General features: G+C 54.2%; 2 protein-coding genes across 5 annotated transcripts in view; one reads left to right on the top strand and one right to left on the bottom strand.

The window, feature by feature from the left end:
* Positions 1-1,408: 1,408 nt before the first annotated feature.
* On the bottom strand, positions 1,409-8,685 carry ATXN1L (ataxin 1 like). Of its 4 annotated transcripts, none has more exons than XR_012044120.1 (3): positions 8,547-8,685; positions 2,371-8,214; positions 1,409-2,147 (listed from the first exon to the last, which is right to left on the bottom strand). XR_012044120.1 is itself a non-coding variant. In XM_072872521.1 (3 exons), exons 2-3 carry the CDS (start codon positions 8,102-8,104, stop codon positions 2,130-2,132), a joined length of 1,506 nt encoding a protein of 501 aa, XP_072728622.1. In that variant the 5' UTR covers positions 8,105-8,214; positions 8,547-8,685; the 3' UTR covers positions 1,410-2,129. The 4 variants fall into 4 exon arrangements, 3 of the variants coding, with proteins under 3 accessions (XP_072728619.1, XP_072728622.1, XP_072728620.1); XM_072872521.1 differs by having other exon boundaries at positions 1,410-2,147; positions 6,617-8,214; XM_072872519.1 differs by having other exon boundaries at positions 1,411-2,147; positions 6,509-8,214.
* Positions 8,686-10,026: 1,341 nt separating this feature from the next.
* Positions 10,027-13,979, top strand: part of AP1G1 (adaptor related protein complex 1 subunit gamma 1) — a 55,578-nt gene continuing 51,625 nt past the window's right edge. The window contains exon 1 of the mRNA XM_072872516.1: positions 10,027-10,282. The gene's annotated coding sequence lies outside the window, so the exon portion shown is untranslated. The remainder of the gene's footprint in view (positions 10,283-13,979) is intronic.

The following is a 13,979-nucleotide window of genomic DNA, read 5'->3' on the forward strand; positions in this document are numbered from 1 at the left end:
GCTTCCACACTCAGCAGCAAAACCAATGAGAGGAATGTGGAAAAGGGGTGAGCTGGGGAGGAGCCATGGACAGATACAATAACCGAGTCTGGAAAAACCTGCCAGAGGGTCAGGAATTTAAGCCTTCTTTAGTTTATTCAAGAGGTAGCCAAGGCGAAATGTGATCGTAGTCTGTACCTATATGAAAAGGTTCCCATTGCTAATAGAAATAATTATGAAACTATGCAACTATGGAAATTAAATCTAGGCATGTTTAAACTGGAAAAGGCAAAACATTAGCACAGAAGGACTCACGCGGGGTGGGGGGGGGTAAAGCGGTGGTACACTCTCCATTATTTGGTTTCTTTAAGAACGAGCATCTAAAACTGCATCCTGTAGCTTTGTGCTTCCCAAACGTCAGCCCACCAAACACTGGTGTGCCACACGTCTATGTTTTGTCGCCTGAAGACCCCTACTGTGTTCATAGCATTTCCAGTTAAGGGCTGCAGACACGGTGGTCTAATACACTGGGAGCTACTGTCTTCTCTCCGATTGCTGTTTCTCTGCGTTAAGTCGGAAATGGTGACCACAAGACTCCTACTTGAGATCAGAAAAGTTAAAACAAGAAGCAAAACCTTTTGGCCAGACTACTTAGAAACCTGACTTTTCCCTCTTTTTTCAGTTTGAAAAACGTTTGATTGAAGTCCCTTAAAGCCCTAGTTAATGCTTACAACAGTTGCCTTCAAAGTGCATCATGTTGCATTTTTTTCATGATAATGAACTAACCTCACAAACCGTCTTGTGGATGCTTGCTACAAAAAGCATTTAATCTTTTCAATACTACAATTTCCTCCACATGCCACTGTAACATCTTGTTTCCTCACCTTACAGAAGCTGTTTTAACGTATCACTCATCGCACAGAACTGACATCCAGGAGCCATCCTTGCCTGTCTCACTTTGGGAAAAGGCAGTATATCTGGAAAGGGTCTATCCAGTTCCACGTTACCTTGTTCGTATCCTCCTTTGTCCTCTGAACCGATCTCTCACTTTTATTCTTACCTGTGTCCACCTTCACACTCAAACCGGCAGCGTTTGCTTCTTGCAGTATTTGCTATTGCTCTATCATCTTGTGTGTTTTGCTTGGCCAGCAGAGATGTAGCTTCACTCTGCAAGCTGTAGCTGAAACTTTCCCTGCAGCGTCACTGGCACCTGATCATTATTCCAAAGGGTCCAAGAAAGAGACCACATAAAAGCAAAAGTATTTGAACACGGAATTATGGCTTACAATCCATCTGTCAGACAGCCTTTACCTTGCCCTTGTCACAAGTCTCCAGATCACTCTGTGTAAGACCAGAGAAGCCACATCCTAATGATCACTGATGCTACAGACGAGCAAAAAGTCTCAAACACCGAAGGAAAAGCTATTGGTTTATATATAGATATATATATATAGATATATACTGTGTTTACAGAGTCAACAAGTTAAATGCAATATTCATAAGAGCATTAACAATAAAAATACAATCTGTGTGTAGCCAAGTACAGACTTAAAATGGTAAAACAGGAAAAAGGATCTCACCAAAAGTACAAATATACAGTACAAATTGATTTATTTAAAACAGTTACAAAAAAAGCACAACAAAATAGAGATTATCCTTAGAATTATTAATGCTTTGTTAAAGATCAGGTAGGAGGAAAGGGGCAGGAACAAGGTCGGAGGGGAGCACCTGACTAGTTCTAAGGCTTTAGATACAATGCGGTCGGTTACATGTTAATACAGCCATTACATAACTGGGATTATAGTTGAGGGATCAGCACTTATCTACAAAGACCTCCTTGCCTCAGGGCAGCCCAGCCGGTTCCCCCAGTGCAACACGTCTGTTTCTCTGCTTTGCATGGGCAGACCCTCCCCTGGCGCTAAGGTGCCATGAAAGCGGAAAACGACCAGAATGTGCACGGGTGTATTTGCAGGGTGGGGTGGCAGCAGCCTAGAAGGACATTAGGGGCAAGTCCTGTCCTCCATGGACAGATGTGAAGACCGTGGAAGGGCCTTGACCATCAGCATTTTAAGCCATACACGGAACACACCCTGGGCCAAACTCTGTACAGAATGTGCATTCGTAGCCATCTTAGCAGCTTCTGCAAAGTTTCAGGCCCTAAGGACAGCCTGAAAGACAAAGAGCAGTTGTGAGTGACGCTAGGGAAAGGCACATGTACTGCTGTGGGCAGGAACTAGCATTTGGGCTACTCAAGCTGCTGTAGTTTCTTTCACAATATTTTCTGAGTAACAAGGATTGTTAGTTCTCTACAGGGGAAAGTGACTTCAAGTGTGGGGTGGGGACGGGGGGGTCGGGGACACTTAATGTGAAAAGTGCATTATACTTGCGCACCTGCTGGAAAGGGCAGGCAGAGGGACCTCTGCAGCTTTCCTTCTTTCCAGACAGAGCTTCCTCTGCATAGTCTGGTAGTGATGAGCGCTCGTCGCCTGGAGCAAGTCTCACGTTCCTGGAGCAACAGTGTACGCATAGCCTAGAAACAGGCCTGGCCTCTGCTGGGCAGCTGACCCAAGGAATGTTTCATGAGATGGGACAGATGGCTACGGACACCCATTATTGCATCCTACAGACTCTTGCCACAGAGCGTGAGCTGGATAAGACCAAGGCCAGGAGGCCTCCTCCTCCGGGGAGGACAGACCACAGCTCTCCTCCCCTTCACAATAGCAGCAGGAAAACAGTATATTTCTCCGAGAAGCCTGTCACATCTCTGCCAGCAGAAAAGCCCAGATAACCATCTCATTCCACAATGTCTTCCTGGCTTGATCTCCTCCTTTCCCTGTAAACCTAAGGAACAAAAGCCTCCTCCATGGGCTCATTCGTAGCCTTTCTGCCTACAGCAGAGCCTGTCTCACACACTCCCTATCTCAGGAGAGCCTCGACGCTCAACACAACAACCACCACAGGTGCTGGGCAACACAGCCCAACCCAGTAAGGACAGATTCCAGTGATTACGAGTACTGCTAAGCTGGCCTAGAGGGCCGCCAGTGGCCCCCTCCTGCCCACCGCCTTTGGGGCAAGCAGCCAGGTGCCCAGATTCTTCATCTCAATGCCCTGCCATGAGATGCACCCCAAACCGTTGCTTCCATAGAAGAGCTGGCAGCTGAAACATGCACGACAGTGGGACTGACAGGGGGTCTGGATAGAAGCACCGAGGTCAAATTCACCCTGGCCTGTTCCACGGAGCTCAGAACCGTGCTCACCAGATGCGCAGCGAGCCAAAGTCCAGGCCAGCGGCCAGGTAAACACCAGGGTGAGCACCTTCACAGCCCTTCAGCTGCCTACAGTACAAAGCTATTTTAGCCACACAGCATCTTGCCTCACACATCAGTGTCTGCCCTTTCAGACCACCGTTCAGTGCGGCTGAGATCTAGGAGTAGTAGTTACAGTAACACACATGAGACAAGGCAGGCTCTCCAAGCCCTCTCCCTAAAAGACAGAGACTTCTGTGTTCAAAGGTGCACGTGAGGGGCTCTGCACTCTTCAGCTGCTCAGACATTCCCTCTATGCGTGCAACCAGCCCGTCTACATTCACACGCCATACGTATGCAAGATCCCTTTCTCAGCTGCCTGCCACAGCTCTGAATTCCTCTGCATGCACCATGCAAAGAACAGGCAGGAGAACCTGGGCTCCTCTGCCTTCTGCCTTTGGCCACAGACACCCTGGATATCCTGAGCATTAAGTACTAACCAACATTAATCGAGGTCTTTGTGTAGGAGAGTCCAATGAATAGCAACTGTGAAACACACAAGGTGACGGGGCCAGGCACCTGGGCCCAGACAGTACGTTTTACTGACAAATGGTGCCGTGAAAACAGCATCTGTTCCCAGAGCTGCTGCATCCAAGGAGGCAGAATCTTCACATGACAGCATCACCATGACTTCATACATTTCAAATGCAGCTGATGAGATCGGAAGCAGCGTGTCATTTGGGGGAAGCTACATGTGATACAGGCAGCATCCTCATTCTGGAGAAACCCCCGTGAGGCACAAACACTGAAGGCATGGGTAGCGCATATCTCACCTAAGGCCTGAAAAGAAACTGTCCTCCTGGTGCAGGCATTTGAAAGGCAACAGAAGTGGCTAGCAACGTGCTAGGAAAACAGGACTGACGGCCTGGATGGAAGGGACGTTCTGGAGACTCTCTGATTTGCCTCATAGCCAGGCAGAGCACCCCTCCGTCCCACAGTCAACTGGAGCCAAGCAATGACAGGGCACGTTCCTGGGGAGCGTGCAGAACAGCCCCGAGACCCCACCACTGCAAGCTGACTGAAGGACAGCTACGCCGAGGAGAGGTGCTGACACACAAGCTGTTCAGGGAAAGAGAGCAGCAGTGCCCTAGCAGTCAGGCATGCCTGACAGAAAACTTCAGGAAGATGAGAGAAGGGAGATGGAAAACGGTATGCTGAGCATCAGGAGCAGCATCAGGACGCTAGGGGGGACCTGCACGCTGAAAAGAAACCCTCTCAAAAGCCTGGTCCTAGCACAGAGATGGGCACCTTAATACAAGGAATACTTAACCCAAGTTAAGTCAGTGAAGACTCTTATCCTCAACACAATAGTGACTATTTTTTATTCTAGCTAAGCAGTTAGAGCTGGTGTCATAGCACACCATCAGAGAGGGCAAATTAGTGTAACTACAGGAGCCTTCACTTGAACGGAGTGTTATTACCATAACGAGGTATTAATATACATTTGTATTAAATCTCACCATGGAAAAGACTACTCTTGATTTTACCATGTTGTTCTACAGAGGAACTCCAAAGTGAAGCATCAGAAAAACTAACACAAAACCACCCCAAAATGCCCTATGATGCTGTGATATTTTTAGAGTCCCTACATTAATCATAGAACTGTACTTAGCAGAAACTTTGTACCTTGCCTGCACATGCACAAACACTTGTCTCTTGTCTAGAGCTTTTTCAGGAAACTGCCTGCAGGGAAGAATTAGCCATCTGGAAAGTTTTCTGCTGATTTAATTACAAAATAGTCTTGGTCTTCTCACAGAAAAAGGATGTGTTTCCATCCTTCCCTAGAGAACACTGAATATATTTTATCCTGGCTTTAAAAAAAAAAAAAAAACAAAAAACCAAAACCAACCCCCAACCAAAAACCAAAATCCAAACAAACAAAAACCCCCAGCCCCATTCATCCATAGGCTAAGCCTCTGCAACAGCTATAAGCCCAAGAGATTTTTTTTTTTTAAAGTTATTAACATGGGAAGAAAGATTTGATTTGGTGGCAAATAATTAAATGTCTTTTATAGCAGGAAACTGACGTCTCCCATCCCAACTCATGTCCCATCCCAAGTGCTCAAGTCCCCTATTCACCTACACCCAAAGCCATCCTTTTGGTCCTTCCTCTTGAATTTCTGTGATTCATTCAAATCTGTACATTCTTTGCAAGAAGAAAGAGCAGTTGGATTCAGTGGAAGAGACATTAAACAGAACCACCGGAGAAGCATCTCCGTCCTGCCCTCAAGAGCTCCATCGGTGAACGGTCCTTTTAAAGTGCATGTGTGAAGAAAAGGGATACTGGGAGTAGAGCCCCCTAAACTCCAGTGGGGACCCATCTCTCCCCATCATGAGAAAGGAGGAATAAAATCTTCAGCAATTTTATCTGCTACCTTAAGCCGTGTCTGCCCTCCTCATCTCCCCACCTATGCTGAATGCTTAGACCCTGCCCTGCAGGGAATCAGTTATTCAGGGAGGTGTGAGAAAGCCCCAGCCTCCAGCCTCTGGAATGCTCTCATCGCAAGCTCATGAGCACATCCCTGATCTCTACCCCAGCTCGCCTGTTGCTGCTCCCTGAGGCACTGGAGCCCTCTTGATTCCCCAAGAGGAACTGGTCAGCCACTGAACTGGAACAAATCCAGCCCTGCAGGGCAGAAAGCAGCCTTGCTGGTGAACCTGTCACAAAGTCTGTGCAATTTCTCCACCTGATGGTGAGGCTCACCTACAGGGGATGCCCTAGCTCACAGCCTCAAAAGGGATCACTTCCCTGCATTAGAACGCCCTTCAATAGACAGCTTGACCTCCTGGGGAATGAAAGAGGGACGGAGCAGAGAGGGCCGAGACTCCTCTGCCTGCACGCTGTATCTTTGGAAGCCTGGGGCTGTCCAGCTGTGCTGACTGCCAGTCTCAGGCTGAGAGGGTTCTGCATGAGAGCTCTGGGCTGCGCTCTCCCTATCTGTGTGGCTCTTCCTTTCAGCAGCTCTGTCAGACGGTTCTCTGGACCCCTGAGCTGTTCTTTCAGATCTCTCCCTAGTAGATATCAACTGATCTGTGAGAGGGTAGTTAGCCTGAGAAGCGGAGTTGCCATTCATGCTCTGTAAACTGATTGATATGCAGACATCGCCCACTTGCAGCCTGTGACAGGGCAAAGCAAAGAGCTGAGCAGTCCGCCCTGGGCTACAGGAGGACCAACCCTGGCCATACACAAAGAAGGGATGCTCTGGGGGCACGTCAATGCTCACTTTACTTTGTTGCTCCCCGACCACAAAATGCAGTGTGACAAGCCCAGGCCACTGGCTTTCCTGAATATCCACCACGGTGCTGGAGTCGATCTTCAGGCCCCCGCTCACCTCCGCACTGCGAACAAAGTCTTGAGTCTGCAGGTCCTCTACCCGCTTCAGCTCTCCTGTAGCCAGCTGGATGATGGCTCCCTTCATGAAGTGAGAGGGCAAGTGTGAGGAGCTGGGTGGCTGCAGCTGGGCCAGGTCCTTTTCAAGCACGCTTCCTCGAGCCTGTGCATCTGGGCTCCGCCTCACCAGGGTTTCTGAAGTGGAAGACCTGATGGGCTCGGATCCAACGGGAACCAGGACTGGCTTGCCGTTGGCTATCACCATTCCTTTGGTTAATTGTCTTTGTCTAACCGGCTCTTCGGGGGACATCACATACGGACTCCGGGACTGGCTTTTCTCGGCGGCGGCCCTGTCCACTGGGTTCCTCAGCGCGTCCTTTGACTCCCCCTGCTGATCAGGGATATTATGGCAAGGGTTTAAAGGGCTCGGGTCATCTTTCCTCTGGGCGTCCAGAGTATGATAATCCTGAGATGCCAACACCCCCACCACCCTCTGAACCTCCAGATCAGTGTCTGGGGTGCTTCTGTGAGCTGGCACAGAGAGCTCCGTTCCCAACGTCTGGTAACCTGAAAGGAGCTGCCCGTCGACCGCACATCCCGCCGCAGCCCCTGGCAGACAGTCTTCAGCTTTACCGCTGGCAGAGTCCACAGCCTCGCTGGTCCTCCTCACCACGTTATGCTCCAGATGTCTCTGTCCACCGTTGGCAGCAGCTACCTCTGAACTCAGCTGACTGTCTTGCTGAGGAGACTCGGGGCTTCCACCTGCTGTAGGCGTCTCATATGCTGAATACCCTGGTGGGAGGCGGGACATCTGATAATAAACAGGAATTCTACCTGGTGCAATATCTAACGGCTGGGTCCCAGCATGGTGCTGCATCTGGCCAGAAGGAGAGATTGCAGAAGCAGATTTGTTGAAGGTGTGGGTAGGAGAGGTAGTCGGGGGGGAAGGAGCGGCTTCTTCCGTGAAGAGAGAGGCATATGGCACAAAGTGGGGGACATGAGAGGCGGTGAGGTTGGTGGAAGGAGACAGGAGAGGACTAGGCAGGAAGCCAGGAGGGACAGCATAGGGCACCGTGTAATGCGAGCCGATGAACTGTAGGGATGTCGGAGGGATCTGCGCGTAGTGGATGGGAGGGTAGGGCACCCCTGGGTGCTGGATTATTGGCGAGGTCACGTTGAAGGCAGGGGGCAGGGGGCTCACGTTCACCACGGGGTGCAGACCCGTGGGGGAGAAGGTGGCGGGTGGCACTGCCACTTTGTAGAGCATCCCGTACTGGTCCACCGTCAGCCCCGCCACTGCTTCCGTGGCCTCGCCAGGGCCATAGCGCAGGGCCGCAGGACCCGGCCCGGCTGTCCGGGCCCACTCGGGGCCCTCGCCCGCGGCCTGGGCACCCCCCGCCCGTCCCGCCTCGGTGCCGGTGCTGGCGGCGGGAAGTTCCCGCTTCTTTGGCGGAAGGCACTCCTGGCTCCGCTCGTGGCCCGCTCTCATGGTGCCCCGCGGTGTCCCGGCAGCCCCGGCCGCGACGCTCGTTCATGGGGGCACCCGCAGGGGCTGCCACACGCTGGCTCCCGGATCCCCGCTGCCGGCCGCCGCCTCACCTGCGCCAGGAACAGAGGGAGCCGTGAGTCCCGGCCCCGCCACCGAGCCGCCAAGGGCCCCGGGAGCGGAGGGAGCCCCCAAGCCGCAGGGGCAGCGGGAGCCCCGAGCCCCGGCCCTGAGGACAAGCGAGGCGACGGCCCCCAGCCCTCGTCCGGGGCTCCGGCCCCGGGGACGGAGGGCGCCCGAGCCCGGCCGCCGGCCCCACCCCCAGCCCCCAGCCCCGGCCGCAGAGCCCCGGCCGCGCCGCGCCCCGCCCCGCCGAGCCCGAGGCGCCGCAGACGCGCCCCGCCTCCGCGGGCCCGCCCGGTGCCCGCCGCGGCCCGCGGCTCACCCGCCATCGCCCGGCTCCTCCTCCGCGACCCCCATCAGCCCCGGCGCCGCCCGCGGCCGCCTCCGGCCCGACCCCTCCCCGCGCCGCGGCGCAGGGCGATGACGCGCCGCCCCGCGCGGCGGAAGCGCCTCACCCGTCAGCAGGGGGCGTGGCGGCGCCGCGCCCGGGCTGGCGTCACGGGGCGCCGGCAGCGCCGGTTGTCGTGGCAACCAGCCGCGCCCGGCCGGGCCCGCCGCCGCCGCCGCGCCCGGCGCCCGCCCCGCGGGGCCGCCCCAGGGCGCCGGGCGGAGCCTTCGTCAGCGCCGCCGCCGCCGGGCGGGGCTGCGGGGCCCGCGGGGCGGGGAACCGGCCGGGGAGGCTGCGGCGCGGAGCGGCGGGACGCGCTCCCCGGGGGCAGGGCGTGCTGCCCGGCTGGCCGGCGGAGGGAGGCGCCGCCGGGAGGGCCGGCCTGCGCCGAGACCTCGGCCCCGCCAGGCGGGCCGGCCGCAGGGGCGCGGCGCAGGAGGGGCGACGTCCCGCAGCCGCGGGACGCGCCCGGTCCCCGGTCGCAAAGCGCGAGCCGGCCGCGGAGCTGTCGCCTCGCCGCCCCGGACGGGCTTTGCCAGCCGGCAGCGCGGCGGTCGCGGCGGCCTGCCCGGTTCTAGCGCGGGGAGGGGAAGGGTGCCTGCCCCGCTTCCGCCGCGCAGCCTGCCGGCCCGACGTCCCGCCCCGCGCTCCAGGCGGCCTCTCGCTGGTCCCGGTGCTGCCAGCGCGTCCCCACGGGCGCGCCGGTCTTGGCGTCCCCACGGGCGCGCCGGTCTTGGCGTCCCCGGGCCGTCAAGGTGACCAAAGGCCCCGGGAGGTGCCGAGAGAAAGGCCGCCCGCAGCGGGGGCCGGCTCTGGGCCCCCTCCTCCAGGTCCCTCCGCCGCCTGCCGCTCCGAGCACAGGAGGTCGCGCTCGGTTTCCCTCCCCGGCGGGAAGAGCGGCTCCCCGGCCGTTCCTCGGCCGCTGCCGTGAGCGCGCGGCCTCGCCCCGCGCGGGGCTGGCTCGGGACAGCCTCCCCGCGCGTCTCCTGCAGCCGGCGCTGCGCCCGCTGGCTGCCGCCGCGTTACGGGCGCAGAGCTGAGCCCCCGGTGTCGGGAAGGCGTGACGCCGTCCCCGGTGAGCCCTTAACAGGAGGAGCGCAGGAGACCGGCAGCCTGAGAGCACTCTCCCCGCGGCGAGCGCCGCGGGCCCCCAGCCCGCCGCCGGCCCTCCCCCTCGGGCGGCGGGGGGGGCGGCCCGGCGCGCTCCCGCGGCCGCGGCGGGCTCCCCGCGGACCGGGCCCCGGCGCCGGCCGCCCCGCGCCGCGGAACCCTGGTTGCGGGAGGCGCGACCCGCCCGGCCTCACCACGGGACAGCGCTCGCCGCGGGGGACCGCCCCGCGCGTGACGTCATCAGTGACTGCCACGGTGCAGACGCACCGCTCCTCGCAAGACCGGCCTCGCGGGTGCTTCCGCCAAGAAAAGTAGTGCGAGCGGCCTTCCCCGCCCCGCCGCCGCCGGCGCCGCGCCGTCCCCCTGCTGTCCCCGCTGAGGCCGCCGCGGCCGCGCCTCCCCCCCCTCCGCCCGCGGCCGGTAGAGGCCGGGAGGCCGAGGGGAGCGTGCCCGGAGCGCGGATCCCTCCGCCTGCGGTATCGGTGCTGCGGCCGCGCCGCCGCCATTTTGAATGCCTGGCTCCTGCCGCTGCCGCTTCCTCCGCTGCAGGGACCGGCCCGGTGAGTGGGGCCGCGGCGCCTGCCGCCCCAGCCCGCCTCCGCGCCGGGCGCTCGCCCGCTCCCCTCCCTACGCCGCCGGCCTGGCCGGGTCTCCGCTGCCGCGGCCCGCGAGGGCCCGACCGCCCGGGGCCCCCGCGTGCCTTCGCTGCCTCTGCCCGCCGCCGAGCTCCGCGGCCGGGCTGCGGCCCCGCGACAGCGCCGCGGGCTCTTCTGCCGGCGGAGGCCGGCCGATGCCCTCCTGCGGCCGCCGCCGCCGGCGCCGCTTCTCGCGGGCCGCCTGCCCGCGCCGGCCGCGTTCGGCCCCCGGCCGCGGCTCTGTGCCCCCCGCCTCCGCCCGGCGGTCCGGGCCCGCCTCGGACTCTGCCCCGCGCTCCGGGGCTGGCCTGCTGCCTGCCGGGGCACCGGGCAGCGCTTCTTACGTGCTTCGGCTTTTACCCGCTGGGCAGGCGTTGCCGGCAGGGTTCCCTGGGCCCCCGTTACGGGCACTCGGGGGGCCTTGCACAGCGCTTTGTGAAGTGGAAAGCGCAGAGCCGCGGAAGTTCTGTCGGAACGGAGTGCCGCCTGGCTCCGTCCGGGCGGGCGGCCCTCGGCGCTAAGGAGTAGCCCGGACGTCTGCGTCCGTCCTGCCTTTGGTACTTCATGGCTTGTGCCGCACAGCTGCTCAGAGCGTTACAGCTAGGGCCTCTCTAATACTTACAGCGTTTGCCTGTTGTCTCACGGTTGCGTGGATTTTCGTGGAAGCAGGAATCTATGATTTCTGGCCAAAGGCGGTTGCAATAAATTGCAGGTATGGGTTTGTGTTAGCGGTAGACTGCTGTTTGAGAATCAAGCTGTAAAGACCGTTTCAAGTCCCTTCTTCAAGGTTGGTCGAGTTCTCTCTCTTCTCTCACGAGCTATAAGGCAAATTATAACTTTTTTTCGTAGTAAGCATTGTTTATAAAGTTTGCAGATAGAACAGTTGTGTCTTTTATTACATTGTAAGTGATACTTAAAGATGCTTAGTGATGTATTTTAGTTTCCGATGCTTGAAATGTTAATGGAACAGTATGGAATCCCGGTGGAACACCTTTGGAAGGGTGACGTTTCACCTGCATGACCAGAAGGTGTATTTGGCCCGTACTGGCTTAAACAAAGTAAAATGTACGTGTATTTTCCCCTGCATAGTACCCCTACCATCTTACATTTAAAATGGCAGAGACTTTTTTGTTACGTTCTTTTTTTCTCTTTTTCCTGTTCTGCTTCTACCTGATAGTGCACAGCTGGCTTTTGTACGCCTGTTGCCCCCCTCCCCCCTTGTTGTTTTTTCCTTTGTTTATTTGCATATCCCGTTCTCTTGCCAAAACCTTTCTTTTGCCTACTCATGTGCACTCTGGTATTTGGTACTGGATTTGAAAACTTTACTGGGTACCTGAGAGCTCAACGAAGGCAAGAGCTTTTGTGTTTTTTTCTGAGCGGTTCAGTGTGAACCCTTCGATTCTTCCATGGTGGGAGAAGGAGGGGAAGGTATTTAAATTCCTGTGAGTTGAGAAGGGGAAAGTAAGTCTGGGGTAATTGTTTTGTGAAGGGATCCAGCTTTTCTGTCTCCAGTGTGTAAGATAACTTTCAGATTTCCTCCTTTTTTGATTAAAAAAAGCATTCTCTTCCTTTTTTTCTTTTTTTTTGGTGGTGGTGGGGTTAGGGTATTTTTTGGTGGCGTGGGGGGTGTGGTGGTGTTTGGTTTTGTTTTTGTGGTGGTGGTGGTGGGGTTTTTGTTTGGTTTTGTCCTGTGACTGCTGATTTCCTAAAGGTGGTATGATAGGAACGGAGGGGTCCTGCAGTACCTTTGTTGTAGTGTCCTGGTGAGACTAAGGGGTACAAAAATGTTCTGATTCTTGATAGCTCCTTTGCATAGAGAGTTTTCCATTGGCATCATTGTAAGCTAAAGTGAGATCAGTACGCTTGTCGGGCAATAGTGTAAAAGGCTGTGAACAGCAGCAGAGGAACTGAAGTTGTCTGTTCTTAGGCATGCAGACAGACTGCACTGGTTAATGCAGTTCAGACTTGGAAAGCCGCCTTTCAAAGTGTAAGGGCTCATAAAAATCTTAACTGCTTCTGAAGTTGATGGCACTCATTCAGTAAAGCTTCTTGTGCCTCTTCAGTATGAATATTTCTTTTTATTTTTGTTACTACTTATTTTGATGACTTTGGGGGATGGGTTGTTTGATTTCTTTGTATTTTTTAATAACAGGGCAAACTCTTCTGACTGAAAGTGATGTTAATTTGTTCGAGATGATACTCGGCTATTCTCTGAGGAAAAGGCTCTCGTCTGCCTTGGTAGCAGTATTACTTCATTGGATGAGAGTTCTGGAGTTAATAAGTGAACGTATGATGAGGCTGTAACTTGAAAAACAGAGTTACAGTAACATGAGTACAAGGGAATCTGCTCATACCACAAGTAGTAGCATTAGCCCTTATCTACTGTTTGTCAGAGATGCTATAGGTAAAATCTGAGATTAGAACTTCCTAGGGCATAGCTGAAGTTACCTGGTATATTGTAAAGCTAATATTAATGAATGTAAAATGCATCTGTATTTGGATATAACTGGAAATGGGACCATCATTACTTCTGAGGCTATTTTTTAGCTCTTGTTTTGGGGCATTTTTTTCCTTACGTGACCTCTTTTTTATTATTATTTTTCTTCCCCATGCTGTCTTTGTATAGTGCAAAATGTAACACTGATGCCTTTTATTATCATACTGTATTTTGAAGCCCCCTGCTGCCTTAATTTCTTTTTGATTTTCTGACGTTACTTTCTACTTTCTAGTTCTCTGTTGTATTAAATAGCTTTTTCTCAAGAGAGGTTATTTTTCCACTGGGAACGTTGTATGGTTGGTTGCTTTTTCTCTCAACTCTTTTGTGTTGCCTTTGCCCTTCTTGATGATGATGGTGCTTCTTGGTTATGTGTTTACTGTTTTCTGTATAAATATTGATAATACTAGACTATATACCAATATCTCTGCTTTTGTTCACAGCTTCATCTCTGTTTGCAGTGTATATTTCTGTTTTCACTGCCAATATGTCTTTTTTTTTTTTTTTCCTTGAACTATCTGATAGAAGTGGGAAGCCCACTGATAGTAGTACGGAGTTGAGGCCACCAGCATTTTGTAGGTAACCATTGCAATTATTCCTTTCATGTAGTCCAGATGTGTCTTCCGCTTTTGTGTACAGGCGGCCTCATTCAGTTATCCTGAAGCAACTAGGGGAGTTCTGCTACTGATTTCAGTTGGGAGCTGGGTCAGGCTTTAATTATGTAACTTCCCAAAAGCTGTTTTTGCTTGAGGAATGTGATTACTTACGCATGCATTGGGGTGGAGCAACTGAAGTTGTGTATTTTAGATGTGTTTGAACGTGTATGCTGCTTCAGTCTTGGGTTGCTTTCTAGGATGAACCAAGTTCAAAAATACTATTTACAGGAAAAGCTATAACTGGGTACATATTTTACTTGAATTGAAAGTTCAGACAATTTCACCAAACAGTAAAGCCCTTCTGTGAATAATTCCATGAGCTTTGATGGGTTTTATGTCTTAATGTTTCCAAAATTCAAGGCTAAATAATAATGGAATTTTAAAACATGTCTGATCATTTGATAATTTGTCCTAAACAAGTTGTTAAGCAACTTTTTTCCTTTTTTTTTTAATTTCATTAATATATTGAAGG

The sequence above is a fragment of the Ciconia boyciana genome, chromosome 9 (assembly GCF_034638445.1).
Source record: "Ciconia boyciana chromosome 9, ASM3463844v1, whole genome shotgun sequence".
In the NCBI taxonomy this organism is placed as follows: domain Eukaryota; kingdom Metazoa; phylum Chordata; class Aves; order Ciconiiformes; family Ciconiidae; genus Ciconia; species Ciconia boyciana.

Coding starts and splice junctions, on each gene's coding strand:
- ATXN1L (XM_072872518.1), bottom strand. CDS start 8,104: ATGAGAGCGGGCCACGAGCGGAGCCAGGAGTGCCTTCCGCCAAAGAAG.